The sequence below is a fragment of the Malassezia japonica genome, chromosome 3 (genome assembly GCF_029542785.1).
Source record: "Malassezia japonica chromosome 3, complete sequence".
NCBI classification, from domain to species: Eukaryota; Fungi; Basidiomycota; class Malasseziomycetes; order Malasseziales; family Malasseziaceae; genus Malassezia; species Malassezia japonica.
Window position 1 is genome coordinate 895615 of NC_083372.1, and position 25729 is coordinate 921343.

The 25729-nt window shown below is 61.7% G+C and overlaps 17 protein-coding genes across 17 annotated transcripts; 8 read left to right on the top strand and 9 right to left on the bottom strand.

Annotated features, from left to right (window-relative positions):
- Positions 1 to 27: 27 nt before the first annotated feature.
- Positions 28 to 1408, bottom strand: CDC36 (transcriptional regulator; the record flags this gene model as incomplete). The annotated part of the gene is made up of 2 exons (XM_060266251.1): positions 28 to 1046; positions 1081 to 1408. 2 exons carry the CDS (start codon positions 1406 to 1408, stop codon positions 28 to 30), a joined length of 1347 nt encoding a protein of 448 aa, XP_060122234.1.
- Positions 1409 to 1678: 270 nt separating this feature from the next.
- GLO3 (ADP-ribosylation factor GTPase activating protein, ER-Golgi transport) lies at positions 1679 to 3155 on the top strand (the record flags this gene model as incomplete). The annotated part of the gene is made up of 2 exons (XM_060266252.1): positions 1679 to 2819; positions 2842 to 3155. The coding sequence occupies 2 exons, from the start codon at positions 1679 to 1681 to the stop codon at positions 3153 to 3155; spliced, it is 1455 nt and encodes a 484-aa protein (XP_060122235.1).
- Positions 3156 to 3220: 65 nt separating this feature from the next.
- Positions 3221 to 4447, top strand: ARO2 (chorismate synthase; the record flags this gene model as incomplete). Its single annotated transcript, XM_060266253.1, has 1 exon — positions 3221 to 4447. The coding sequence occupies one exon, from the start codon at positions 3221 to 3223 to the stop codon at positions 4445 to 4447; it is 1227 nt and encodes a 408-aa protein (XP_060122236.1).
- A 54-nt stretch (positions 4448 to 4501) lies between these two features.
- On the bottom strand, positions 4502 to 4889 carry RSM27 (mitochondral 37S ribosomal protein S27; the record flags this gene model as incomplete). The annotated part of the gene is made up of 2 exons (XM_060266254.1): positions 4502 to 4542; positions 4571 to 4889. 2 exons carry the CDS (start codon positions 4887 to 4889, stop codon positions 4502 to 4504), a joined length of 360 nt encoding a protein of 119 aa, XP_060122237.1.
- A 255-nt stretch (positions 4890 to 5144) lies between these two features.
- Positions 5145 to 6023, bottom strand: MJAP1_002313 (uncharacterized protein; the record flags this gene model as incomplete). Its single annotated transcript, XM_060266255.1, has 1 exon — positions 5145 to 6023. The coding sequence occupies one exon, from the start codon at positions 6021 to 6023 to the stop codon at positions 5145 to 5147; it is 879 nt and encodes a 292-aa protein (XP_060122238.1).
- Positions 6024 to 7827: 1804 nt separating this feature from the next.
- On the top strand, positions 7828 to 8545 carry PTH2 (Gluconate transport-inducing protein; the record flags this gene model as incomplete). Its single annotated transcript, XM_060266256.1, has 2 exons — positions 7828 to 8416; positions 8517 to 8545. The coding sequence occupies 2 exons, from the start codon at positions 7828 to 7830 to the stop codon at positions 8543 to 8545; spliced, it is 618 nt and encodes a 205-aa protein (XP_060122239.1).
- An 842-nt stretch (positions 8546 to 9387) lies between these two features.
- CDC73 (accessory factor associated with RNA polymerase II) lies at positions 9388 to 10864 on the bottom strand (the record flags this gene model as incomplete). Its single annotated transcript, XM_060266257.1, has 3 exons — positions 9388 to 9492; positions 9539 to 9615; positions 9646 to 10864. 3 exons carry the CDS (start codon positions 10862 to 10864, stop codon positions 9388 to 9390), a joined length of 1401 nt encoding a protein of 466 aa, XP_060122240.1.
- Positions 10865 to 11098: 234 nt separating this feature from the next.
- Positions 11099 to 12349, bottom strand: MJAP1_002316 (uncharacterized protein; the record flags this gene model as incomplete). Its single annotated transcript, XM_060266258.1, has 1 exon — positions 11099 to 12349. One exon carries the CDS (start codon positions 12347 to 12349, stop codon positions 11099 to 11101), a length of 1251 nt encoding a protein of 416 aa, XP_060122241.1.
- A 939-nt stretch (positions 12350 to 13288) lies between these two features.
- On the top strand, positions 13289 to 14587 carry MJAP1_002317 (uncharacterized protein; the record flags this gene model as incomplete). Its single annotated transcript, XM_060266259.1, has 1 exon — positions 13289 to 14587. One exon carries the CDS (start codon positions 13289 to 13291, stop codon positions 14585 to 14587), a length of 1299 nt encoding a protein of 432 aa, XP_060122242.1.
- Positions 14588 to 14706: 119 nt separating this feature from the next.
- MJAP1_002318 (uncharacterized protein) lies at positions 14707 to 15083 on the top strand (the record flags this gene model as incomplete). The annotated part of the gene is made up of 3 exons (XM_060266260.1): positions 14707 to 14729; positions 14867 to 15020; positions 15066 to 15083. The coding sequence occupies 3 exons, from the start codon at positions 14707 to 14709 to the stop codon at positions 15081 to 15083; spliced, it is 195 nt and encodes a 64-aa protein (XP_060122243.1).
- A 657-nt stretch (positions 15084 to 15740) lies between these two features.
- MJAP1_002319 (uncharacterized protein) lies at positions 15741 to 16820 on the bottom strand (the record flags this gene model as incomplete). Its single annotated transcript, XM_060266261.1, has 1 exon — positions 15741 to 16820. The coding sequence occupies one exon, from the start codon at positions 16818 to 16820 to the stop codon at positions 15741 to 15743; it is 1080 nt and encodes a 359-aa protein (XP_060122244.1).
- Positions 16821 to 17140: 320 nt separating this feature from the next.
- CHS7 (Chitin synthase, class 7) lies at positions 17141 to 18251 on the bottom strand (the record flags this gene model as incomplete). The annotated part of the gene is made up of 3 exons (XM_060266262.1): positions 17141 to 17869; positions 17895 to 18079; positions 18107 to 18251. 3 exons carry the CDS (start codon positions 18249 to 18251, stop codon positions 17141 to 17143), a joined length of 1059 nt encoding a protein of 352 aa, XP_060122245.1.
- Positions 18252 to 18591: 340 nt separating this feature from the next.
- On the bottom strand, positions 18592 to 19657 carry MJAP1_002321 (uncharacterized protein; the record flags this gene model as incomplete). Its single annotated transcript, XM_060266263.1, has 2 exons — positions 18592 to 19595; positions 19630 to 19657. 2 exons carry the CDS (start codon positions 19655 to 19657, stop codon positions 18592 to 18594), a joined length of 1032 nt encoding a protein of 343 aa, XP_060122246.1.
- Positions 19658 to 19886: 229 nt separating this feature from the next.
- Positions 19887 to 21347, top strand: MJAP1_002322 (uncharacterized protein; the record flags this gene model as incomplete). Its single annotated transcript, XM_060266264.1, has 1 exon — positions 19887 to 21347. The coding sequence occupies one exon, from the start codon at positions 19887 to 19889 to the stop codon at positions 21345 to 21347; it is 1461 nt and encodes a 486-aa protein (XP_060122247.1).
- Positions 21348 to 21469: 122 nt separating this feature from the next.
- RSM25 (mitochondrial ribosomal small subunit component) lies at positions 21470 to 22418 on the top strand (the record flags this gene model as incomplete). The annotated part of the gene is made up of 2 exons (XM_060266265.1): positions 21470 to 21936; positions 21959 to 22418. 2 exons carry the CDS (start codon positions 21470 to 21472, stop codon positions 22416 to 22418), a joined length of 927 nt encoding a protein of 308 aa, XP_060122248.1.
- A 35-nt stretch (positions 22419 to 22453) lies between these two features.
- Positions 22454 to 23203, bottom strand: MJAP1_002324 (uncharacterized protein; the record flags this gene model as incomplete). Its single annotated transcript, XM_060266266.1, has 3 exons — positions 22454 to 23038; positions 23061 to 23119; positions 23143 to 23203. 3 exons carry the CDS (start codon positions 23201 to 23203, stop codon positions 22454 to 22456), a joined length of 705 nt encoding a protein of 234 aa, XP_060122249.1.
- Positions 23204 to 23289: 86 nt separating this feature from the next.
- On the top strand, positions 23290 to 25679 carry SRP68 (signal recognition particle subunit srp68; the record flags this gene model as incomplete). Its single annotated transcript, XM_060266267.1, has 2 exons — positions 23290 to 23417; positions 23441 to 25679. 2 exons carry the CDS (start codon positions 23290 to 23292, stop codon positions 25677 to 25679), a joined length of 2367 nt encoding a protein of 788 aa, XP_060122250.1.
- Between the last annotated feature and the right edge of the window lie 50 nt (positions 25680 to 25729).

The following is a 25729-nucleotide window of genomic DNA, read 5'->3' on the forward strand; positions in this document are numbered from 1 at the left end:
TCTTTTTCGTAGCCTTTACGAGTTGCGCTACGCAAACGACGTCTGAGGCGACGACTGCGCAGTCGAGGACTGTGTTGCGCCCCGTGCTGCAGCTGCTGCCGCCGGCATCGAGGCCGCCTTGCCCCCCGCCGCAGGATGTTGCGAAGGGGTCGCAGGGTGTCCGGAAAGGATCGACTGGGCAGACGGCTTCTCCTCGAGCATTTCGTACATGAGAACGAAGTTTTTCGAGACCTTCTCCCAAGAGCCTGGGTCGAAGAAGACATAGGTTCCGCGCTCGTACGTCGGCGTCTTTTGCAGCGGCTCCGTATTTTGCTCCTTGGTCAGCCAGAGGTGCAGGCCCTTGTGGTAGCGCCAGTTTCGCGCATAAAGTTCCTGCGCCGCAGCTTCTTGCAGTACATCGCGGGGCGTCGAGTAAAAGATAAAAAAGAGCGTCTCGTCACTGAAGCTCGCAATCTTGGTCTGCGCTGGCGGCGGCGGCTGGACATTGTAGCAGCTCGGCAGCTGGTACGCAGGCTCTACCTGTAGCGAAGCCAGCGCAGGATCTTGCGACCAGGGGGTAACAAACGACGACGAGAGCGCGTCGAGCGAGTCGAGGTTCATGCCGAGCGTCTGCAGGTTGTTGCCCATCGTCAGCATCGACATATCGGGATCCTGCGTTTTGATCAGGCTCACGAGGCCCACAAGGCCGAACCGGTCGGCAGGCGAAGAGAGGACTTGGTGGATGGGCATGTTGGCCACCTCACGGTTCGCCACGTACGCGGCGTGCCCCGGTGCATCGTGCTCGAGCGCCTGCGCGTCGGCATCCGCGTGGCCGTCCACGCGTATCGCACTTTCCGCGCTCGGACGGGTAAGGCCTATCCGGCTCAAAGCGTCCGGCGGCGGCTGCGCGCCATACGACTGCATCCACGCGGACTGTGCCGAAGGCGGCGCATTCACCGTGCTCGGCGATTGCGGCGCATGCAGGTTGTGTTTCCGTGCCAGGTCCTGCGCCAGGTTTTGCCGTTGCTGCTGCTGCTCCTGCTGCCAGGCCGCAGGCGCCGGGTGATCTGGGTAAGACAATGGAAAAAAGGATAGACGTACCCATCGGGTGCACATTGCCCGAAGCGCCGTGTGCCGCGGCCGCGGCGCTGCGCTCCGTCGCATGGCCACGGTTCAGTGCAGGAAACTCGTCGTGGGTGAACGGCGCGGCGCGCGATAACATGCCCATCATCCCCGAGCCGAGCGACGAGTTGGACACGCCCGTCCCTGCCTGGCTCGCATACGACGAAAAAAGACTGTTGCTCGGCGCAGCGCCCGAGCTCACCGACGAGTGGGGCGCAACTTGCGATACCAGTGCCGGGAAGTCTGCCATGTCGAGATTCGTGGCGTTGGACGTGGTCGACGCAAAGCCAGGGTGGTTGCCGCCCATGGCGCTCGCGCTGCCAAAGCCCAGAGACGGACCCGCGTTGTTCGAAGAAGGACGCCTGAATTAGCCACAGTACCTACCCTGAGTTCATCAATACAGACGCTCCAGTATTGGGGGTATGCGCAGATCCGCGCAGTGCCATCACTCAGCCAAGTCGTGGCGCAGGCAATACGAAGTGCGGCGCCGTGTCGCTGGCCTTTTTCGGGCCTCGTTAGGTCTACGCATAAATCCCACGACAACACAAGCACGCTGCTCGACCGTTCCACCAAGAGGATGGCGACGGGCCCCGCCAAGGAGGAGATCGCGGAGATCTTCAAGTCTTTCAAGAATGCACACAAAGCCAACAAGGTGTGCTTTGACTGCGGAGCGAAGAACCCTACGTGGGCGAGCGCGACGTTCGCCGTGTACATCTGCTTGGACTGCTCGTCGGTGCACCGCAACATGGGTGTGCACATCACCTTTGTCCGTTCGACGAACCTCGACTCGTGGTCCTGGCCGCAGCTGCGCCTGATGAAGGTCGGCGGAAACGGCGCGGCGAGCGACTTCTTTGCGGCACACGGCGGCAGCGCGCTCCTCGCGCCGTCGACCGAGGGCAAGGTCAAGTACACATCGCAGGTCGCGGCACTCTACAAGGAGGAGCTGCAGCGCCGCGCGCTCCAAGACGCCGCAGGGCTCGGCCTCAGCACGCCGTTTGCCATTCCGGGAGTAACGCAGCTGGGCGCGCGCGCGGCGCAGAGCAACGAGGTGGACTTTTTCGACGAGTGGGACGCGCCGGCGCAGCCCGCCGCTTCGGCGGGCGCTGTGCCCGCGCCGCCGATCGCCGAGACGCCGCTCGCAGACGTGGTCGAGCCGGCGGTCCCTGCGCCGGCGCCTGTGCCGGCTCCGGCGCCCCGCCCAGTGACCTCGGCGGCGCTCCGTGGCCAGGCCCAAGGCGCGCCGCGCCGCGCGGGTGCGCTGGGCGCGGTGCGCTCGACCAACAGCCCCTCTCTCGGCGCCAAGCCGGGCAAGCTGGGCCTTGGCGTGCGCAAAACGGGCACGACGGGCGCCTTTGACTTTGACGCGGCCGAGCGCCGTGTCAAGGAGGAGCAGGCGCAGGCCGCGCAGGCCGCCGAGGCCGCGCGGCACGCGCAGGAGGCCGCGGACGCTGCCGCGAAGGATGAGGCGCAGCGCCAGGCCGCGCTCCAGCCCGAAGCGCCGGCCGCTGCGCCCGCGCCCACGCCTGCGCCGCGTATCGAAAAGGCGGGGCCTACGAAGCAGGCCGGTGTCGACCGTCTTGGCATGGGCTTCTCGCGCCTGGGCCTTGCGCAGGCCCGCTCCAAGGCGGCGCTCGAAAAGGCGGCGGCGGCCAAGAAGGAGAGCCTCGCCGAGGCCGAAGAGACCAACTATGCCCGGACGCAGTTCTCGTCGCAAAAGTGTACGTATCGTTACTCACGCAGCCATCTCTTCCGACCAATACTTCCAGCGCGGGGGCTACGACTCGAATGCCTCTTCCGAGTCCCAGGCACGACTCGCCAACTTCCAGGGCCAGACGTCCATCTCCTCGAACCAGTACTTTGGCCGCGAGGAGGAAGAGGACGAGGGGTACGAGCCGCCGGAGCGCGACGACTTTGCCGAGCTCGAGGCGTCGGCCAAGGCATACTACCAAAAGTTTATGTCGAACCCTGACGTGCAGCAGGGCATCGAATCGTTCCGCGCCGGCGCGATGAAGCTCTCGCAGTACCTCGAGGACATGAGCCGCAACGGGGCGTAGTGCGGTACACACCTCCATAATTACGAAGAAACCGTAGCGACGTGACTCCTTTGGCTTGTGCAGCGATGTCGACGTTTGGCACGTACTACCGCGTCTCTACCTTTGGCGAGTCGCACTGCAAGGCAGTTGGTTGTGTTGTGGATGGCATCCCCCCGGGTCTGGCTGTGGAGGATGTCGACATCCAGCGGCAGCTCACGCGCCGGCGTCCGGGCCAAAGCAACCTGACGACCCCGCGCGACGAAAAGGACAAGGTCGAGATCCTTTCGGGCACGGAGCGCAACGTCACGCTGGGTACGCCTGTGGCAATGATGGTGCGCAACCAGGACCAGCGCCCGCACGACTACACCGACGAGACGCTCGACGCTTATCCCCGCCCGAGCCACGCCGACTTTACCTACCTGGAAAAGTACAACGTCAAGGCTAGCAGTGGTGGCGGTCGCAGCAGCGCGCGCGAGACCATCGGGCGTGTTGCCGCAGGTGCGCTCGCGGAAAAGTACCTCAAAGAGGCCTACGGCATCGAGATCGTGGCGTTCGTCTCGGGCGTTGGCCAGGTGCACCTGCCGCAGTACATCGCCAAGACCTCGGAGGAGGACGAGGAGACGGAGCTGCCGATGAGCGAGAACTTTATCAACCTCCTCAGCACTGTCACGCGCGAGAGCGTCGACAAGGAGGACGTGCGCTGCCCGGACGCGGACGTCGCCGAGCGCATGCGCCAGCGCATCCTCGCGGCCAAGTCGAAGAACGACTCGATCGGCGGCACGGTCACTTGTGTGATCCGCAACACCCCGGTCGGCCTCGGCGAGCCCTCATTCGATAAGCTCGAGGCGCTGCTCGGCCACGCCATGATGAGCATTCCGGCGACCAAGGGCTTCGAAATCGGCTCGGGCTTCCGCGGCACCGAGGTGCCGGGCAGCATCCACAACGATCCGTTCGTCACCAAGCCCGACGGGAGCCTGGGCACCAAGACCAACTGGAGCGGCGGAATTCAGGGCGGTATCTCGAACGGGGAGCATATCTACTTCCGCGTCGCTTTCAAGCCTCCTGCGACCATCTCGCAGGAGCAGAAAACGACCCAGTACGACGGCACGGAGGGCGTCCTCAGCACGCGCGGACGCCACGACCCGTGCGTCGTCCCGCGCGCCATCCCGATCGTGGAGTCTATGGCTGCGCTCGTGCTCATGGACACGGTCCTCGCACAAGACGCGCGGTCCAAGGCGGCGAGCGTCCTGGACCCAGCCGCGATCGGCGCACTGCCGCGCAGCATGAAAAAGCACAACCACCCCTCGGTGTAAGTAGTAGCAGACAAGAAGATCGCTTTCTGGATTGGTATATGTACGCGAAACGCGCTACTTTTTCTTGCCTTTCATCGTCGCACGACGGCCCTCGCCTGTATGTCAGTCGGTCGAACAACGTACCCTTCTTAGGCGGACCCTTGCCAAGCATCTTCTTGCGCTCCACGTCCGCAAGACGCTGGATCTCTTCGGGGAAGGTCATGCGGCCCATCGCAGGCACCGCCTCGCGGATCGACTTGAGGTTCAGCTGTGGGGGGTAGTACTTGAGCATCGCAGCGCCGACCAGTGACTGGCGCAGGTACTTTGCACCCGTACGTACGCCAGTAGGGTTATATGTGGTGCCAAACACCTTGCAGCGCAGCGCCTGCAGCGCAGCAAGCGACTTTGCCGGAGCACCTGCCATCAGGAGGAAACGCTCGCTCGTCGCGCCGGCCTTCTTCATCTAGTCACGTGATTGGATCCCTGGACCCCGCGAACGGACCCGCAGGAAAGAATTTAAGGTAGGCGCGGCCCAGAATAAACGGGGTTCGTCCAGCATCAGTCCTTTGGACTACAAGTTTATTTACGATATCGCTGGGAAAGGAAGGAAGACGTCCTTCACAACAATCAGCATCGGTAACGGTTGCCATAGCGAAAGGCAGCTCCAGTTGTTGCTGCATCGTCATAATTGCCCATTGGGACACATCAAGAAGAGTAATTAGGGCACATAGTTAGGAACCGTAGCACTGTTATGCTCCTCGGCGCTGTGGGGCACCGCCGCCTCCGTGCTCGCCGGACCCTGGGCAGTGGGAATTTCATTGGCAACGGTGGCGCTGCCAGGGATTGGCGGAGGAAGATCGTAACGCTCCGTCGCGACAGTGTCCTGTGCAAAAGTCACCGTGGGCTGCGCCACAGGAGCAGCACCAGGGACCGAGACGGGCTCCGTCGGGGGCTCCATGTCGTATGCAGGAGCCTTGTCGGTAGGGCCATTGTACTGGTATTCGCCGTAGCCATCCTCCTCAGGCTCCTCCTCAGACTCCTCCTCGGTCTCCGCCTCTTCGTCGGTAGAGAGGCCAGGGTCCTCGCTGCGGAGGACGGGAACAATAGGACCTGCAATCTCGTTGGCATCCTTGACCTTCTTCGGGCCGCTCGTGGGAAGCGACTCCTGCGTGCCCGAGGGACGCATGTACGACTCCTTCGAGTCCGCGCGCTCGTCCTCCGAGTCGGAAGGCATACCAGAGCCCGAGCGCATGGTGTGGAGCGTACCAGTCGAGTCCGGAGCGGGCATCGGCTCGGCAGCTAGAGGAACGACGTTCTCCTCATCGTGCTGAGGCGGCGGCGGCACATCCTTCTCGCTGCGCACACCAAGCACACGGAGCTTCGAAATGGCATCAGCACGCTCCTTGCTGGTCCGGCTCTGCCGGAGCGAGTTCAGAGCAATCATAACCATTGTGGCCAGCAAAAACACGACCGAAATTCCAGCAGCCACGATAATAATGAACAGCGACGAGGTCGGCACCTTGCTGTGAGGGAATGCCTCAAACCAATAGCCATTGCCGGACGCGCGCATGTGCTTCGGGTTGTTCCCGCGGTTCATGCCCTCCAACAAAACATTCGGCTGCGCATTCTCCAAGAGAGGCGCCGAGAACACTCCGCCAAGAGTTGCAAGAGCAACTGTAGTGCCGCGCAGGCAAGCGCTGGCGGCTCCACGCATGGTCAACAGTGAAGAAGACGGAGGATAGAAGGCGAGGCGCCCGCCCGGAGTGTTTCCGTGTAACGGACCAAGACGGTATCTGCCGATTGCATGCACCTAGGCTCCTAGTCTACCGTTTTTAGCACAACTACGCAGGTACACTCACTGTGGTCAAGCTCTTGGCTAAATTGTGACATAGTGATAGGCCTGGGCAGAGTATCTGGACGAATAGATCAACGTAAATCGGTGCACATGCGTCTGGGACTATTAAAATCAACCAATCTAAGCGTGTGTCTCATGCACACATAGGTTGCTATTGACCAATCATGAAGCCATCGGCCCTGCCGCCTGGACAAAATGAGAATATAGTAGTGTCGATCGAATGCGCCAACTCCGCCACAAGGAAAAACGACTCCTGGTAAAAACACGGCCTAGTGCACTGGTCCCCGGAGAAAAGAAAGGCTTAGATACTCTGATCTTTACTCATCAACGACTTTTTCCAGGGCAGTGCGCATTATTCGCAGAGGCGCTGACAAAACGCGAAGCGGAAAGTTACAGCGACCTATCAGTTTTTAGGGGCAAAATTCGGAGAGTTGATCGTTCATTGTAACGGCTTTATTCGCCCAAAATATAGTGGTACGGGTTTTATGGCCAATCATGATGTGACACGCGCACAAATAGGCTGCGGTCATATGTCAGTACCTGATGTCGCATAGCCGACCAACCCAAGGAGTAAAAGTTCCCACAGGGAACTCTGCAGCCAGTACTATGCGCGCCAAGCTTTTGACTCGCTTCGTTTCGATTGAGTTTTTTGAATAAACATACAATTTAACTCAAAGAACGGCGAGGCAAACAAGCGAGACAAAAGCCCAATGCACCTATTGCCCCATTGGACGAAATATACGGATTCTGGTAGGTTGATTTCCAAACATCGGCCAATAGTCGCATAATGGGTGCCTGGTTTGATTTAGATTGAGCGTGGGTTCAATGCAATGCAATGTGAACAAGACAGGTGAAGCGGTGTTACGCCGCGACAGTTTACCGTGCCTAGCCTTAGCCCCGGGTGCAATTGGCAAAACAGTAGGGACCCGTTGGCTAAAGCTCGCTACCTAGAACCAGAAGTGCCCTTAACTTTGTTTTTCAGCTACTGCTACTTCTCCCTGTCCACTTCGCCATGGTTTCAGAAGCGGTGTCACGATCGCCCCTACATGACATGGATGCCGCCAAGCACGAACACGACGATCATGTGTACGGCCGGCCTGTTCACCCCACCAGCCACACTCAGCCAGTAATGGGTGAGGGTCGCCAGTTCCGTGCCACCCCACCTGTTCTCCCTGGCCTTTCGCGCCGTGCTCCCCCCAGCCCCGAATGGAGCCCAGCACCGTCTACGGACTCGGCTTACTCGGACTCGATGCGTGGGAATATGCAGCAGCAGCCATCGTATGTCGGCTATATTAAGTCGCCTGCTGATGCGGTACTGCTGCTAGCTGCCTGTGACATGCCGTGTTCGCCGCACTCGAGTGTGGCGGGCAACATTCCTCGCCGCATCACCCGCCGTCTTCTCGATGATGAGCGTGCTTCGCTAATTCGCTCTGGTTCGGTTTTCGTGTGGGACGAGAGCGAGGCGAGCATGCGTCGTTGGACGGATGGACGTTGCTGGAGCGCAAGCCGCGTCAGTGGCTGCTTCCTGACGTATCGCGAGCTGGAAATGCGCAAAAAGGCGTCGGGCGATGCGTCCAAAGAAGACCCAATGCAAAATTTGTACAAGGCCGACGGTCTTACCAAACAATCCTTCAGTATTACCACTGCCTCCAACCGTAAGCTACACGTCATCTCCTACTTCCGCAAGCAGGATGTACGAATGGGCCTGTTGCGCCGCGTGAGCGAGGACCCTCGGATCACCGGCACAGGACCGGAATCGTGGCATGTGCATGTTGATGAAAAAGAGTTTGGCGAGCTACTCAACCGTGAAAATGAACAGCTGCCGGAGACGGTGACGCTGAGCCGACCCGGTAAAATGCCTTTGTCGCCCACTCACACGGATTTCCGCGGCACGAAACGCTCTAGTTCGGAGCGCGAGCGCGACAGTGAGGCAGGACATGCCGAGGAGATGCCGATGAGGAATCGCATTTCCCACATTAACTACATGCCGCGCCGTCCAATGCAACCGTCTCCGCCGTATGTGCGCGAGATGGACGGCCACATGACATACCCTATGCCGTATGCCCTCGGCGAAGATGTGGCCATGAAGCGATACCGTTACGACCATGCCCCCACGTACCTGCACTATCCAGGCAGTGCTTACAGCCAAATGCCGCCTTACAACAATGCACCAATTCCTCCTCCCACTGTTATGCCCAGTGGCCCTACGCCGCGCGGGGCGATGTCGATGCGCAGCGGCCCCCCTCCACCTCTGCCTGCAATGACGCGCGGTTATGCCCACCCTTCACCCAATGGTCACCCCTCATACATTCCGCGTCGTTCGGACATGGAGCAAGAATCCATTGAAGCCCTGGTAAGCCTCCGAACCGACCCCGCTTCTGGAACTGCATACCAATCTCCCATGCCCTTTCTCCCCCGGGATGTGAAAAGTTCCGCGTGGATGCGCCAGCGCCCTACACCCGTTTCTGCTCCCGACCGCGATGCTTTGCAAAAACTGAGCGTGCGGGTGTGATTCAGGGCCATAGGATCGCGCAATGTATCCCGCGGGGCAAAGTGACTGCCATAGACATTGATGCCAATAACTCCACAACCCATGCATAAATCCAAACCTAGCGCGTCGCCACCACAACACGACGCGGTGCGATGCAGGAGCAGCTACGGGAGCGCGCGTACGCGCCCTATCCTGTGGCGGCACGGCAAAGTAGGTACCATGCATGCTAATCAAAAGTCTATGAGCCTCGCGCGCCCGAGCGAAAGCGGCGGTATAAGCCAGGGACGGTCGCCTTGCGCGAGATCCGCAAATACCAGCGCTCGACTGACCTGTTGATCGCCAAGACGCCCTTTGCGCGCCTCGTGCGTGAGGTAGCCGATGAGTTCATTGAAGCGAACTACGCGTCGAGCGCCGATGCGGTCGGACTCCGGTGGCAGAGCTCGGCCATCCAGGCACTGCAAGAAGCGGCGGAAGCCTACTTGGTGCATTTGTTTGAGGACGCCAACCTCTGCGCAATTCATGCCAAGCGGGTAACAGTAATGCAGCGAGACATCCAGCTCGCTCGGCGTATCCGTGGCGTCTGGGGAGGCATTGGATAATGGTACAGTGCGGCGTCTACGAGAGCTGCATGTGCGGCTTTTTGCGCTGTACCCAGCTGTCCAGCGCGCGCCAGAAAAAGGCGACAAGCTGTTTATCCGTGTGTCGCTTCGTCCGGTCCACCTGTACGATAGATTAGTACCCTGTTCATCTCCACACTGTTTCATACCTGAAGATCGGTCACGCTCCAGTCGCGCACCTGCGGATTCGGCGCTTCGTTGTTCCACCGGACGTAGACGCCCATCGCTGTGTGAGCTCACCAAGAAAGGAACCTACCATTCTTGAACAGGTCGCGGGGATCATTCCACCGATAACTTTTGAACTGCCATGTCTGGCCCGTAGTAAACACTGCAATCACCCTGTTCCACGGATCTTGGCCAGAGCCCGCAGGGCCGTTTCCCAGACGGTTCACTGCCTCGGCGCTGTCCACCACAAGAATACGCCGCGAGAGCTGCGAGGTGCGGGGTGTGGACCCGGACCCCTCCTCTTCCGACCGCGTCTGAATCGTCACGACAAGTTCGGGCACGCCATTTGCCTGGCGCCGTGCTTCGTCGGGCGGAACAAACACACCGTCCTGGAGCAAAGACTTGACGTTGAACATGTTTACCAAGGCAGTCGGTGAGTTGGACAGGAGAATGATGGGATCTTGCGCACGCGAGCGGCGCGCCTGGTTCGACGGCGCGCCAGGGCGTGCGGCCGGCGCGTTGGATTTGGCCGGCGCACTCACCCGGCGCTTGGCGCTCTCGAGGCGGGGTTTGAGCAGCGCACGTAGACCAAATACGTCCGAAGGAGCAGCACCGTTGGCGGCGGGCGACGGGGTGTCCGCATGCAGCTCGCCGAGATGCGACTGCGAGCCGGAGAGCGCATCGTTGCGGTCCAGCAAGACCACTTCATACTTTTGGCGCAGGTCTCGCACAAACTTGGCATCAGCCGCGTCCGGTACATAGGCCCGCTTCTGTGCAGGTGCGCCCGCACCAGACGCCTCGGCCTGGTCGCCCGGCGCGGCGGCAAGTGTCGTGGCCGAGGGAGCTTGTCCGTCGCTCGATACAACGCCTTCCCACGCCTCGCGCTTGCCCAGCAAGTACTCGAGGATCGCGGGACGCTCCAGTGCAGGAAGAGGCACGATTTGCGCTGTGCCTGCATTGCGCAGGTACGCGCCGGCACGCTCGCTGCGTTGCTGCACGGCAAAGACGAGCGCCTTGAGCGAAAAGAACAGGTCAGGCGACGCCTCTGGCGAGAGAGTATCGCCCTGTGACGCAGTTTCGCGCGTGCGTAGGACACGCGTAGGAGCATCTGCTGCGTACACAATCTCTGGGGCGTTCTCGTCGTGCTGCAGCGCAGGGTTGCTGGTCTGCTGGACGACCACCTCGGCCGCCTGCGCGATATCTTCCAGGACATCCCCACTGCTCGAACGCAGCTGCACGAGCTTCAGAGGCTCATCAGGAAAGGCGCACAACGCCGCACGTAGGCACAGCAATGGGTCCGGCAGCGCCATCCTCGCCGCGATCGTCGTCCTCGCTCGGTCGCACGCCCGGAATCGCTTATGTAAGGCCTTGCAAGCTACGTCAAGAGAGAAGCCTACGGCCGTCAGCAGAGCGCGAGAAGGCAAGGTGGGCAACTGCGCTCACGACCAGCCCGCGCGCAGCTCCGGCGAGGAGTTGGAGAATTTTCTGCACCAGCTCCACGCCGCGCTGAGCATGCGGCGGGATTCGGCTGAGCCGTAGGCGAACTAAAAATGGGCCACCACAGCCCAAATGCCTGCAGCCCAGCAGGCAAAGATGGCAAAGGCAGAGAGCGCTGCAGCAATGCGGTTGTATAGAACAAATGGCTCGACGTGTTCCCAGCGGCGTAGTTTGAATAAGGAGCGTGAGGGCGGGGGGGAAGCCGTGCGGTCCTGCAGGTACTGCAGCCCTTTGTGCTTGACCCCGTCGCCGGTAGACGCCTCGCCCGAGACGTCGGGCGAAAGGCCAGCGGCGCGGTTTCGCGCACAGAGCGAGTGGCCAAAGGGAGGGCCGTAGGGATGAAGGCCCGTGCGGTAGGATGCAAACGAGGGGGCGGACCACGGCGCCAAGAGCATCCCAGTGTCATCCAGCGCCCAGCCACCCAGGAGCCACAGCCAGGGCATGCCCAGGAAGCCGTACCAAAAGAGCCGGTGCGCATCCGCTTTCGCCTTTTTGGACACGGGGGGGTGCAGTGCGGCAAAGGGAACACGCTGGCGCGTGCTCGGCTTGCTCGAGCTCGACGAGATCGTATCGTCGGCACGGTGCGTCGGCACGAGGTGCTCCGGCTCGGGAAGAGGCATCGTCCCGAGCTCGGGCGTATGGTGCGTATGGGGTATACGACGGACGGGTTCGTGCACCTGGACGCCATGCTGCGCAGGCAGCTGCAGCGGGCGAAGATGTGAGGACATTTCCATCTCGTGAGGCACCTCGATATTCAGTCCGTGGAGTTCGCCAGGCGACGGCGGCCGCGCTTCGCTCGAGCCAGAGGTGTTGGGCAGTGATGACAAGGCGCTCGGCGCAGGTGTGCGACGCGCATGCGCAGCCGAGACCTGCCGCGGCGGAGCGGCTCGGTCCGCGCTCAAGTGGCGTGAGACAAGGCGCAGAGGACGTAACGAGGGCATCGCATGGGGGGCTTGCCATAGGTCATTCACAGTGGTATACAATGGGCTTTCGTCGTGCGCCGAAGCGACTAGCATGTCGGGTTCGCCGCGCAGGGATGCGGCGTGAGAGCTAGGAAGACTCGTGTCCTCGTCGGCAAACGCCACTCCGGGATACCAGCGATCCAGGCCGCCGTGCGATGGCGAGCCGTGTGCATAATACTGCCGATCCCCTTCAAAGTCCACGGCAGTGGACGTCTGGGACGGCGGCGTAGGTGCCAACGTCGACGGCATGTTGCGTCCATGCGCCGTGTTAGTTTGTAGGGCACGCTGCATCGCGACCCGGCTTTCCTCGAGGCACCGGCGCTGGAACTCGGCCATTTCGGCAGGGTCCCGGGGGTGGCCCGGAGGAGGATAAGGTGATTCCGACAGCGGACTGCGGCTGGAACTGAGTTCACGGCCCTCCAGCTGCAGTCCAAGTCCTTGCAGGGTGGGCCGCGGCTGCTGCCTATCGTCCGTCATCCTCCGGCGATCCCACTGGCGCCTGTGTGCGGTGTGGGAGTCGGGCGAGCGGCTCGCCATCGTTCCCAAATCCGAGAACATCGGCGAAGAGTCGGACGGAGACGAGCTTGTGGCTGTTCCAGGCCCGGGCCTCTGGTAGATCGGCTCGTATGCCTCGCGAACATAGCGCGTGGGAGCAGCTGCCACCGTCGACTGTCCGTACTTGTCAACATTGTGTGGCTGGCCCCGAACGAGCTCGCCGTTGAGCACCAGCGGGCGCGCATTGGACTCAAAAAACGACGTGTATCTTTCCGTGTCGTCCGAGACGGCGAGCCAGCGCGAACTGTGGTCCGCATTGGGCGGTTCATGAAATTCGGCAGGGGGTTTCATGGCATCCGAGACATAATATAGGCGCGAAGAACGACGCAGGTCGTTCCGCGGATATAGATTTTGTGCACAAGTAGGCGCCCCTTGCTCGTGTGGGCCGAGCGAGCCTCTACTATACATCACGAGCGCGCGCTCGTCTCGTCCAAATCCTCCCTGGTTGTCCGAATCGGCGCGCCGGCGTGCGTGTGGAGAATTCCACGCGCGATGTTGACTTTCCCGCGTGGCGACGTGCCTAGCGAGGCATGCACATCATGTGATTTCAGGCGACCGAGACCCGGACTTAAAGGTCCGTTCAAAATCCGAGGATTAAGACCGATCCGTGCGCACGTCAGACATTAAGTGCGAGCGGACCATCAGGCACCGAAATTTCGAAATCATAGAACAACTATTTAAAAGGGGCGCGGTTTACTTCCTTCCCATATCGGTCCTACCATGTCTGAGTCGCGTCCTCTTCTCGACATTTCCCCTAACGATTATCTGATCAAGCCGGGCGGCCCTGTGGCCCCGACAGGCATCATCCCGGATCGCCGCCTGCCCGAGGGTTCCAAGCGCCCTCTTATTTTTGAGCCGCTCGAGATTCCTCGCGGCTCCGGCACTTTCAAGCTGAAGAACCGTGCGAGTGTTGCGCCGATGTGCATGTACTCGTCGCGTGATGGCTTTCCTACGCCGTTCCACCTTGTGCACCACGGCCAGTTTGCTCTGCGTGGTTTCGGCTCGATCGTGGTCGAGGCCTCAGGTGTCACGCCCGAGGGCCGCATTTCGCCGCAAGACCTGGGTATCTGGAAGGAGGAGCACGTCGGTGCCCATGCCAGCATTGTTTCCACTGTCAAGACGCTCGCCCCGGAGACCTACTTTGGTATCCAGCTCGCGCACGCCGGCCGCAAGGCGTCGACGCGCGCGCCGTTTGACTTCCACGAGTACGACAAGCCGTACGCTTCGGAGAGCGAGGGCGGTTTTGAGAACGACGTCGTTGGCCCTTCGGCGCTTGCCTTTGCCGACCAGCATATCGTTCCCCAGGAGCTTACCCTCGAGCAGATCCACCAGATCGAGGACGCCTTCGTGGAGTCGGCGCAGCGCGCGTTCCGTGCCGGGTACGACTTTATCGAGGTCCACTCTGCCCACGGCTATCTGATCTCGAGCTTCAACTCTCCCCTCTCCAACAAGCGCACAGACGAGTACGGTGGCTCGTTTGAGAACCGCACCCGCCTGCTCCGCACGATTGTGCAGCGCATCCGTAAGCAGTTCCCCGACAAGGGTCTCTGGGTCCGCATCAACGGCACTGACGCTGTTGACCACACTTCGGAGGAGAGCTGGACGCTCGAGTCCACGAAGCAGATCGCCCCTCTCCTGGAGCAGGACGGTGTCGACGTCCTGGACCTGAGCAGCGGCGGCACGGTGAGCTACAACCGCTTCAAACCCATGCCTGGATACCAGCTTCCCCTGGCCCAGGGTATTAAGTCGCTTGGTCTCAAGCGCATGCAAATCAGCTCCGTCGGTGCGCTCCAGGACGGTACCGAGGCGGAGCCGACCAAGTGCGGCCTGTTCGCCGAGAAGGCGCTGCAGGAGCACGGCGCTGACATTGCTACGCTCGGACGCGGCGTGCTCAAGAACCCTAACTGGGTCGAGCTTGCAGCACTCAACCTCACTGGCGCCGCTGCTCAGAGCGCCGTGCAATACGATTACGCCATCGGCTCTCTCTCGCGCTTCGCGTTCGACGTGGGCAAGGCATAGGCTCCCTTAGTTTCCTAATTCCGCGTGGGTCCACGTGGCCCGGCGGCCGACTCCCGAATTTGACCGTGTACGACTGGATTTGCAATTGGCGCTCTCGGCATAGTACCGATACACACGAAATGGACCCTCTTGTGTACAAGAAGTACGTTGACCTTGTCCGCGCAAGCGTGTGTTTGCGGTGTTGTGTTTCTGTTTAGGATACCGTGAATGCCACTTGCGCTGGATTTCCGCTTCTTTTAAGAGTGATACTGACACTTGGCCCAGTGGGCCGCCGAACAGGAACACCATCCTCCCGCGCCAGCGCATCTACCAGGCTGACACCCGCCCGGTGTACATGCGCCTCCCCGGCTCGAAGCTGTACTACGGCATCTTCCTGGGCTTCTTCTGGACCGGCATTGCCGGTATCACCGTCGGCACCTACAACATGGCGGTGGTACGTTGACGCGGGGCTGCGTGGTCATTTGCTAACACGAAACAGGGCAAGAAGAGCGAGTAAACTCACCCTTTGTGCGCGTGTAATGCACGTCTAGTGTATCGATACGTGGGACGGAGCGTCTAGATGTGGGCTCTGTCGGAACTTCCTACGCCATCACTTAGACACGCCGTATTCGTTAGATCCTTGTGCATCTTTCGTTGCTGCATTTGCTTGGTTTTGCGTTGTGTTTTGAGGTGGCGATGCTGTGGTTGCTGTGTGCGTCAGTGTGGGGGAGAGTGCGCGTGGCGACAATGGACATTCTCGGTCTTTTGCTATGGAATGGATGAGGCACGGGAAAAGATGTAGGAGCAACGCATCGCACGTCAGAGTGTATTGCTCGTTCAGACTGGTCGTGATAAGCATGGGCAAGAGGTCAGATGTTGAAAGACTGCGTGGATACGGATATAGTATGGTACATGGTACATTCGGTTGGATGTATGTGAGCCGCGCAGCAGTTTGTCTGGTCATTGGTCCCTCCTTGCACCCTTGGGCCTCCTTGCTACTTGAGCTGCGATCCCGAGATAGTCTTCTCCTTCGACGCTCGTGTTCGGCATGCCGTGGGTCTCCTCGCCCTGCCGGGCCCGCTTTGTCATAATTGGACAATTTTTTGCCAATATAAAGGTATACTATTAAGACAGGCAGACGAAAGCGGCGTCCCAGAAACGTCCCAAGCACAGATTACGGATCGACGTCTGAGGCGGTCTCGCCACGGTCGCTCTCTGTAAACTCCTCGGTCGAGGTGTACTCATAGTCCGTCACGGGAGGCGTGTTCAGCCCACCAACGGAATGCTGCAAGATACCCGCCGTAAGCGGGAGCGCGTCCGGATCGGGACCCACTGCAGACGACGTGACACTTCCCGCCGTGCTCGTTGAGCTCGTGCGGTTGTGCACAGGCCGCTGCGCGATGGCCCGACGCGCGCGCTTACCACGCACTAACGGGTTCGGGTGCAGGATCCACGTATGCCGATCGACACTGCCTGGCGCCCTCTCGCCAGAAAGCACTGCGCGAGAGAAGCTGGGGCAGTCGAGCACACGTGCAACACAGTGTACAGCCAGGCGGTTGTATGCGTCGTCGATATGCCAGACCAAGAGCGAAGGCGTCCGGCGCAGCTCCAAGATTGCCGTGCTGTCTCGCACAGACGAGGAAGGGCGCGTGAGAATCTCGCGACGCGACCCCCCTCCCTCGCTATTCTGCAAGTGCACGGTTTGCTGGAGCCACGTCGAGATCTCGCGCGAGGCGGTAGCGATCAGTTGCTCGATAAACGTCCCAGGGTTTGTAGGCACGCCCAGCGTGCTCGGCGCCGACAAGGACACGGCATCCATCGCCCTTGTCATGCACTCGACCGAGTTCTGCGTCGACTGGCGCGCGCGCAAGAACTGCTGGGCGTCTCGCAGGCTGATGGTAAACTGGCCGCTCATTGCCGAGCTCACTTCGAACGCCGCCGAGTCGTGCTGTGGCGAAGCAAAGTCCGGCACGTACGACTCGGTGATCTTCTCCAAGCGGGTCGACTTCCCATCGCGCTGTACTTCAAAGGTAGAGCGCACAGAGTTGGGCCGTACCTCGTAGTCTGAAGCGGTGGGGCGAACCGTGTGTGGGTTTGAAGCGAAGCGGCTGTTTTCGGTGCGCCGCATCCGCCGCTTGCCCACACGCGGGTCATTGTTGGCCACACCCGGCCCCGCGCTGGGGCTCAGCCGCTGCCGAGGAGGCTGTTGCAAATGACGCAAACGTGGGTTCCGGAGGATGGCGGGCAGGCTCATCGGGACAGGTCCGTCCTTCTGTGGCGCCGGCGCGCTTGGCACAGGGCCACTCGCATCCTGAAGCGACACAGAAGGTTCTGGGCCTACCGAGGCCTGCACCGAAGAAAGACGATGATGCTCGGACGGCAATGCCATGGGAGGCACGCAGCCACAGATGCAAATTTTTCGCAAGGAACGAACGGCGCCAGGGACGCCTCCACGTGCAGCTCTAGGCCGACCAAGAGATCGTTGGGACTACAGCGGTATAACGTGATATGAAGACATGTGAATACATACAGACTCGGCGTAAGGGTTTTAGGCCGTTGGCCAAGCGAAGGTAATTAGCGGTGCTGGGGAAGTCCACTGCCGGCATCGGAGAAGGAGTGGGGCATGGCCTTGCCGATAGTATATTGGCTGGCACCGCTCTCCTTGCGCGGAGGCGACGGGGGCCGAGAGCTGAATGCGCGCGACGAAACGGGGCTGCGGCCAGCGTCGTAAGACTGGACCGAGCCGTCAAAGTCGGACGAGACGAGGGGCTCCTTGGCGTCCCAGGCCGAGTGCTTGGAGCCGACACTGAACTCGAGGTCCTCCTTGGTGATCGAGTCCCAGTACTTGTACACCATCATCACGGAGAAGAGCATACAGAGGGCGCCGAAGAAGGTGCCGTCGATGTAGTGCTTGACGTGCTCGCAGATCTGGTTGTTGAAGCCGTACATGAGGATTAGACCCGAGACAAAGGCGAGCGTGCCAAAGACAATATCATTAATCGGCCAGAAGTCGTCCAGCGTACGCAGCACGAGAATGACCTGCGAAACAATGTAAATCAGGACCATGATCAGCGGGAAGATAAACTCAAAGAACCACACGCCGGCCTGGGAGCCCTGCGGCTGGTTCTTGAAAGCAAAGGCGGACACCACAAAGCCCACCACCCAGAAAATCAGCGTGGAAATGCGCAGGGTCCAGAGTGAGAGTGCCGTGCCGTCCTCTGCGAACTGGAACCCGACAAAGCCGTTGAGCATCAGGCACCAAAAGATGCACGTTTTCAGGCCAATGTAGATGGCGGTGAACCACTGAATGTGAGCAGCTAAAACATACCAAGTAGGCACCGGTATGCGTCGGAATCACAGCCGAGTCGAGGAACAGGACAAGCAGCTCAGAGAAACCGTACAGATAGAAAAAGAACACGATCTCTTTCCGGCCCACGGCGGTGTACTTTGAGTGCACATGCCACACCATGATGGCAGTCATGATGATCGCGGCAATGTGGATAATGCACGTAGCTACACGGTTAGTCTTTGTCAACGTACCCGGCTGAAAGATGATCGTATTGTTGATGTCAATATTGCGCGAGTAGCACTCGGGTACGATACCCAGCTCAGAGCCCAGGAGAGGGCACGAGACTAGCGCCATGGAATTACAGGTGCCATTGTAGTTACCGAACGAGAACGGCATCCTGCTAGACGTGTATGTCTCCTCGCTGCCTAAACGAAGGAGGAGTAGACAAGGACAAGAAAGGCCGCCGGCCGTGTCGCGGCCACGCGCGGCATGTCCTTACCTAATAGGCATAGAAAACATGTCATGCAGAAGCTCGGGCAAATTACCGCGGGCATTGTAGTGTTTTGTCATGTATGACATAACCAGGGGTATGCAGGCGCAGGGAGGCGCGCCTCACTGGAGCGCGTCGGACGTACGGCAAAGGCCTGGCACGGCCGTGCCAAGGCCATTGGACCCTGCGCGCGCTTGCACAGACAAAGGGAAGCAAGTGTGGCATCTATAGGATACGGACAAGAGACTAAGCCGAGGGGTGCAAGCGGTTCTCGAGCGCCCGGAGGTTCTCCTCCTTGGCCAAGAGCTCCTGCCGCTTCTCCATGATCTCGCGCTGGACACGCAGCTCAATCTCCCTGAGCTTCTCCTCCTCCCGGCGGAGCTGCTCCTCCTTGAGACGCACGCTCTGGTTGACGAGGTCCTCGCTAGGGAGCGACGCATCCGGGCCGTACTCGGACGGCATGCCGCGCGAGAGACGCTCGGTACGGTAGTTTTCATACAAAAAGTCGTGCGTAATCTCCTTGAGGTCGTTGAGGTGGGAGCCGAACAGGGCGCTCTTCAGACGGCTAAAGTCGCAGTGCTCGGGGTTATCCACCTCGACCGTGCCCCAGGGGTATGCGCGGCCGAGCGTCACCTCACCCGACGGCGTCTGCACTTGGTCCTCAGAGCTGACGATGGCGAAAGGAAGCAGGGAGCGCAGCTCGCTGTTCTCCGCAATCGTGTCGGGGTGGTCCTCCTCCGCATCGTACGGGAAGTTGTAAATGGGGATACCGTAGTGCTCGATGTCCTCCATGACACGCTTGCGGAACTCGAGCAGCTCACCACGCTCAAACGAGTCCGACTTGGCGATCACAGGGATCACGTTCACCCTAGGGCTCAGCAGCTTCATCAGCTGAATATCCACCTCGCGGAGCGAGTGGCCTGTGGGCGCGATGAAGTAGACCAAGGCGTGCACACGGTTGTCGCGGAAGCGGGGGTTACGGCGAATGCGCGACTCCTCCGCAAGGATGTCATCGTACTGGCGCTCGAGGAAGCTGAGGATCTCCTGGAACATGTACTCGTTGTCGATACTGTCACCGAAGCCCGGGGTGTCGACGATGGTCAGGCCGATGCGGGCGCCCTCCGCCTCGATCTCGAGGTTCACAGGCTGGATCTGGAGTCCCTGCTCGACATGTGCGTTCTGCACATTGTCGTCGTCACGGTGCTCGATCACGTTCGACTCACACAGGGTGTTGACAAACGTGGTCTTGCCTGGGGTTAGTGGTGTTGTACCCGGGGTACGTACCCGTGCCGCTGGCACCGACAACCATCATACAGAAGGAAACTCCCTTCTTGACTGCGCGACGTCGAGTAGCCATCTTGTCACTTTTTTTGAACAGGTGCTAGGCAACGTTCCACACAACCGGTTCGTCCTCGTGGACAGCACAACGCCCGGATCGCCTCGGGCCTACGCGTTGACCCACGTGTCGGCGCGACATCACGTGACAGCATCTGTGAGCGTGACTCGAGGCGAACATCCGTTTGGCTTCCTGTACGGCGAAGATGACGGTACCGAACCAGGCCTTTACGCGTGTGACCCCCTCGTCGCCGACGACTACTCCGTACACGTCGTTCTCATCGATGCAGGCCATGGCCGAGCCGCTTGCGCCTGCTGCGCACGTCCCGATCGACGGCACCTCGCCGCCCGCGCATGGACGTGCGCGCGCGACCTCCATCCCGGGTGCCACTCGTGCGCCCCGTGTCCTGCAGCCTTTCGACCGCGAGGAGATCCGCATCCTGCTACTGGAGAATGTGAGCCAAGGCGCGCTCAACATGCTCCGCGAGCAGGGCTTCCAGGTCGACTTCCACACCAGCGCCTGGTCGGAGGAAGAGCTGGTGGCCAAGATTGGCGACTACCATGCGATTGGTATCCGCTCCAAGACGCGTCTGACCAAGAAGGTCTTTGCTGCCGCGCATAAGCTCCTCGTCGTCGGCTGCTTCTGCATCGGCACGAACCAGGTCGATCTCCAGGCTGCTGGCGAGCGCGGCATTGCGGTGTTCAACTCGCCGTTCGCCAACTCGCGTTCCGTCGCAGAGCTCGTTATTGGTGAGATGGTGTGCCTGTCGCGCCAGCTGACCGACCGCGCGCAAGAGATGCGTGCCGGCACCTGGAACAAGGTGTCCAAGGGCTGCTACGAGCTGCGTGGCAAGCTGCTCGGCATTGTCGGCTACGGCCACATTGGCTCGCAGCTCTCGGTGCTCGCCGAGTCGATGGGCATGCGTGTGGTCTACTACGACATTGTCCCCCTCATGCCCCTCGGCAGTGCCCGCCAGGCGGACACGCTCGAGGAGCTGCTCAGCACGGCCGACTTTGTCTCGCTCCACGTCCCCGAGCTGCCCGAGACGCGCGGCATGATTGGCGCCAAGGAGCTGTCGCAGATGAAGAAGGGCGCCTACCTGCTGAACAACTCGCGCGGCACGGTCGTCGACCTCTCGGCCCTGACCGATGCGCTGCGTTCGAAGCACGTTGCCGGCTGTGCCGTCGACGTGTACCCCCGTGAGCCCGCGAAGAACGGCGAGAACACGTTTACGAACGATCTCAACCCCTGGGCGTCGGAGCTGCAGAAGCAGGCGAATGTGATCATGACTCCCCACATTGGTGGCAGCACCGAAGAGGCGCAGGCCATGATTGGTATCGAGGTCGGCAATGCGCTCTGCCGCTACCTCAACTTTGGCGGCAGTATCGGTGCTGTCAACTTCCCCGAGGTCTCGCTCCGTCCTATTACCGAGCAGGAGGCGCGTGCGATCCGTATCTGCTACGTCCACCACAACCAGCCCGGTGCGCTGCTGGCGGTGAACGAAATCATCGGCAAGCACAACGTCGACAAGCAGTCGACCGACTCGCTCAAGGATATTGCCTATCTCCTTGCTGATATCAGCGATGTGTCCGACTCGGACATCCACGACATTTACTCGCGGCTGAGCAAGACGCCGGCGTGCATCCTCACCCGCCTCTTGTCGTAGTCGCCCCCTCCAGCGCTCCTCAACGGAGAGTGGAGGTTCTTCCAGTGCATGTTAGTAGAGGGACCTAATAGGTCCGTAATCGCCTTTGTACAGCGCCGCGCCGTCGTCTGCTTCTTTTCAGAATGCCGCGCCGGATTCCGATCCAGGTCACCCAGACCGTGAGCCGTCTGCTGGAGGGCGGCTATGTAAAGAAGCCGCCTGCATGGTACGAGCCGACGCTGCGTCACCCTCCGGCGATCATCCCGCCGCGCCAAGAGAACCAGCGTCCGGATAGCGACCTGCCTCGCTCGCTCCGCAGCGAGGTGCGCCAGTCAGTGCTGGAGGCTGCGAATGCGAAGCAGGGCCGCTCGAACATGAACTCGCGCAAGAAGCTGCGTGCGCAGCTGCCCCCGCTGCGCCCGCAGCCGATCGTCTACGACGCGGACCGCATTCGCCGGCAGTTCTTCCGCGACCACCCGTGGGAGGCGAAGCGCGCTGCGACGCTCGTCGAGATGGACTATGTGCTGCAGGCGAATCCCGAGCCCGCGATCCCCGAGGGCGAGCTGCCAGAGCTGCACCACTGGAGCCGCATGAACCCGTCGGTGGAAGAGTACGTTGTCTTACTGACCCAGTGTGATCCAGTGCACGATCCGGACAAGCGAGGAGAGCACGCTCTCGCTCTCCCAGGCCTACCGCCGCACGATTGCTGCATACCACGCCATCCAGGCCGAGCGTGAGCACCGCATCCGCTACGCGAACTACGAGGCACGCAGCCTCGGCGCCGACCTGGGCCCTTCGGAGACCGACCGCGGCTTTGCGAAGGAGCAGCGCGAGCTTGACAAGTGGGCGGCCGTCGCAGGAAAAGACGTGGGCGCGCCGGTGACTGATGCACCGACGCCCGCGGGCACGATCGCACGCAAGAAGCGCATCGACGCGCAGTTCACTGGCGGCGATGCCTACCTGCACGCCGCGTCTAAGGTGAGCCGCGGCGAGGCGAGTGCGTACGAGACGCCCGCGCCGAGCGGTGCCAAGACGGCGGCGGACGCGACTGCCTCGGACGACTTTGTTGGCATTGCTCGTGCGCTGCGCTGAGCATACCCTAGAAAAATAGTGCCGCTGGGCGATGTCTACATGCCAGTTCCTTCCAGATCCAGCTCCTCGTCCTCGACGAGCTCGTGCAGGAGATCCATGAACGAAAAGAGGGGGAAACCAACCACATTGTTGTAGTCGCCCTCGATGCCTTTGATGAGCATGGCGCCTTTGCCCTGGATCGCAAAGCCGCCGGCGCGGTCGTGGCCTTCGCCGTGCTCGACGTATGCTTGGAGGACATCGGCAGGGATATCGGCAAACTTCACGCGCGTCTGCTCGCACAGCGACCGCACTTTGTAGCCGGGGGAGGTGAGAATGGGATGCACAAACGCGACGCCGGTGATGACCGTCACCGAGTTTCCGCTTAGGTCCGCGAGCATGCGCAGGTTGTCTGTCTTGTCGAGCGGCTTCTCGAGGATCTGCTCGTGGGCCACCACGACCGTGTCGGCCCCGATCACCAGGTCCGGCGGATTCGCCGGCGAGTCGTTCACCAGGCGCTCGTACACCTCGAGCGCCTTGCACGAGGCAGTGTGCACGGGGTACTCGAACACGCCATCGCCAATAAACTCGCTTTTCGGAAGGTCCTCCTTAAAGGTCGACGGAACGACTTCCGGATGCAGGCCCTGCGTCAGTGGAAGCACCTACCGCTGTCGCCAGGATCTCGGTGCGGCGCGGGCTCGCGCTCGCAAGCACGATGCGCTTGTCTATATTAAAAAAGTGAACATACTCTTCAAACGCGTAAAGACGGGCGTGTTCAACGCGTCCTTCGCCACACAGTTTGTCGTCATGCTGCGCGGCACCGACGAGGTGGAACCCATGACGAAGCGCACGGATCGCTTGCGAAGCTTTCGGCCGAACAAGTCTTCCTCCCACGATGGAGGTGCAAGTGGATGGGCGTTCGCCGCGCCCCGAGCTCGAGACGGTGGCCTTTCCGGTGCTGAAGCTCGTCAGCGAGGCACGGAATGAGCACGGCATGCGCCAACAGGACTGGCGTCGCTACCGGTACGTCACCCCGACTTATCCAGCGAATATTGTACGAAAAAAACCCACCGGGTCCGCACGACACTGCGCCTGACGCACACCGAGCACGCGCCGAGCGGCAAGCATGCGCACAAGAACACGCGTAGCCGCAAGCGCCGTGTGCGCGTCACGCCGGAAATGCAGAGCAGGGAGGCGAAAGGAAAGGGCAACGAGTTTGTGCGCCAGACCGTCGCCCTCGACCAGGTGCAGGACGTGCGCCCCCTGGAGCTCCTTCTCTTTGAGACGGAGCACTGCTGGGCATCTGCCGAGGAGCTATGGGCGCAGCAGGACACGTCAGACACGCCGCGCTCGGTCCTGCGCCGCCGCAGCATTGCACGCGGCCGCCGCGCCGTGCAGAACGCCGAGCAGCTTCAGACGCTCGTCGACGCGCTCCCGGAGCACCTCGACATTGCCGCGCGCGCGCAGTGCGCGGCGTACGTCGGACTCGTGCGCAGCGCAATGCTCTTTATCAAGGGGCACTGGGAAGAAACGCTGAGGCACTGCTCGGTCACCCGCGAGCTCCTCACCTCGATCGCCGAGTGTGCGCCAACCAGCCGCGACGAGGCGCTGGCGAGCAGCTTCCTCGATGCGCTCGACGCGCAGGTGCGCTTTGCGGCCTACTCGCTCGGCGACACCGAGCAGGACACGTCGGCGGTCGCCACGCGCGTCGCGACACCGGAAACGTGCGAAGCGGTGATCCCCCACTATGCCCAGCTCACCAAGGAGCTCAAGGAGGCGCACGGCAGCCGCTCGCACGACGCGGCGCCGCTCGAGCTGCACTGGCGCGAGCACACGATTCCCGTGCACTCGTTCGAGCTCCACGACGCGGTTACGCGCGTGAACGAAGAGGAGGCGCAGCTCGCGGCCTACCTCGCGTCGAGCGACGAGGCGCCGCGTGCGCGCTCGTCTGCGCCGCGTGCGCCCCGCACGCGCCTGTCGCATGCCGCGCGCAATGCCAAGCGCCGCGGCGGCGCCACGGCTGCGATGCGCCCGGCCAACACGCAGCGCGCCAACCATGGCGAGCTGGATCCGTTCGACCGCGTGCTCGGCGCGCTGAGCGACGCCGAAGAGGCTGTGCGTCTCTTGGTCGAGGAGAATGCACAGGCGCTGCAAAAGAGCCACTCGGCGCGCTACGAGGCAGCGGGATTGGACCTGCGCCGTGCGCACGAGTTCCTCATGTACCGCTTGCTGTCGGTGCGCATTGCACGCAACATGCGCCTCGTCGACGAGGTGCAAGCAAAAGCGGCGAAGCGCGAGGACAAGGCGCGCCAGCTGCTGGCCAAGCGCGAGCGCCAGGCAAGTGCTGTGCCCCCGTCGCACACGCCGCCGCCCAGCCAAAAGCGCGCGGGTCCCGGCTCGCGCGCGAAGCGCGTGCGCGCCACGCCCAAGGCCGTCCATCGCAAGCCGGGGCGCAGCGGAACGCGCGCTCTGGCCCAAAAGCGCCGTGCGGCTGCTGCACAGCGCGCCTGCGATATCGCTGCTGCCAAGACGGACCGCCGCAGCGTCCGTATTGTGCCGGGTCTCGCCAAGCTTTTGGAAAACGTCGACAGCTCCCTGCTGGCCATTGGCGGACTGGTGATGGTCGAAGGCGAGCCGGACGTGTCGAGTCTCATGGAGGCGAAGCGCTTCTACTACAGTGCGGTGCTCCTGGGGCACCTCGCACGCGCCTTTTTCCAGCACGCGCTGCACGCCGAGGCGCTGCTGCTCTTGCAGCGTGGCGAACTGTACGTCCGCCAGGCGGCGCAAGCGCTTGAGCTCGCCGACGGCGCGGAGGACCAGGACGTGGCCTTTGCGCCGCAGCTCCTCGGCAAGAGCGACGCGCTCCAGGCGCAGCAGGACCGCCTCGCGGCGCTGCGTGCCGAGGTCGTGGCCGCGGTGCAGTCGCCGGCCAAGCGCCACACGCCCGCGTCGCTGCGCGACACCAAGTCGGGACAGACGCTGTACTACCAGGCCCAGCGCCACGTGTCGTTCGATCCCGAGGACCTGTCCCTGGCGCTGGAGCAGGCGCGCGCTACCGAGGGGGCTATGGAGGTGGACGAGGCCGAGGCCGAGGTGGAGGAGGACCTTCCTCCACCCCCTGCCGCGCCGGCCGCGCCCGAGCCGGCGAAGGAGGCTGCCGACGAACCTACCGTGCCCTTTGGCGCATACGACCCCGGAAATGCAATGCTCGAGGAAGAAGAGGCCGCCGCCGCCGCGGCGAGCCGCAGCCGCTCGTGGCTCGGCGGCTGGTTCCGTAGCACCTAGTCACCTCCACATGACGCGTCGCGGGCCACGTGCTTTTTTTACCCGCTCTC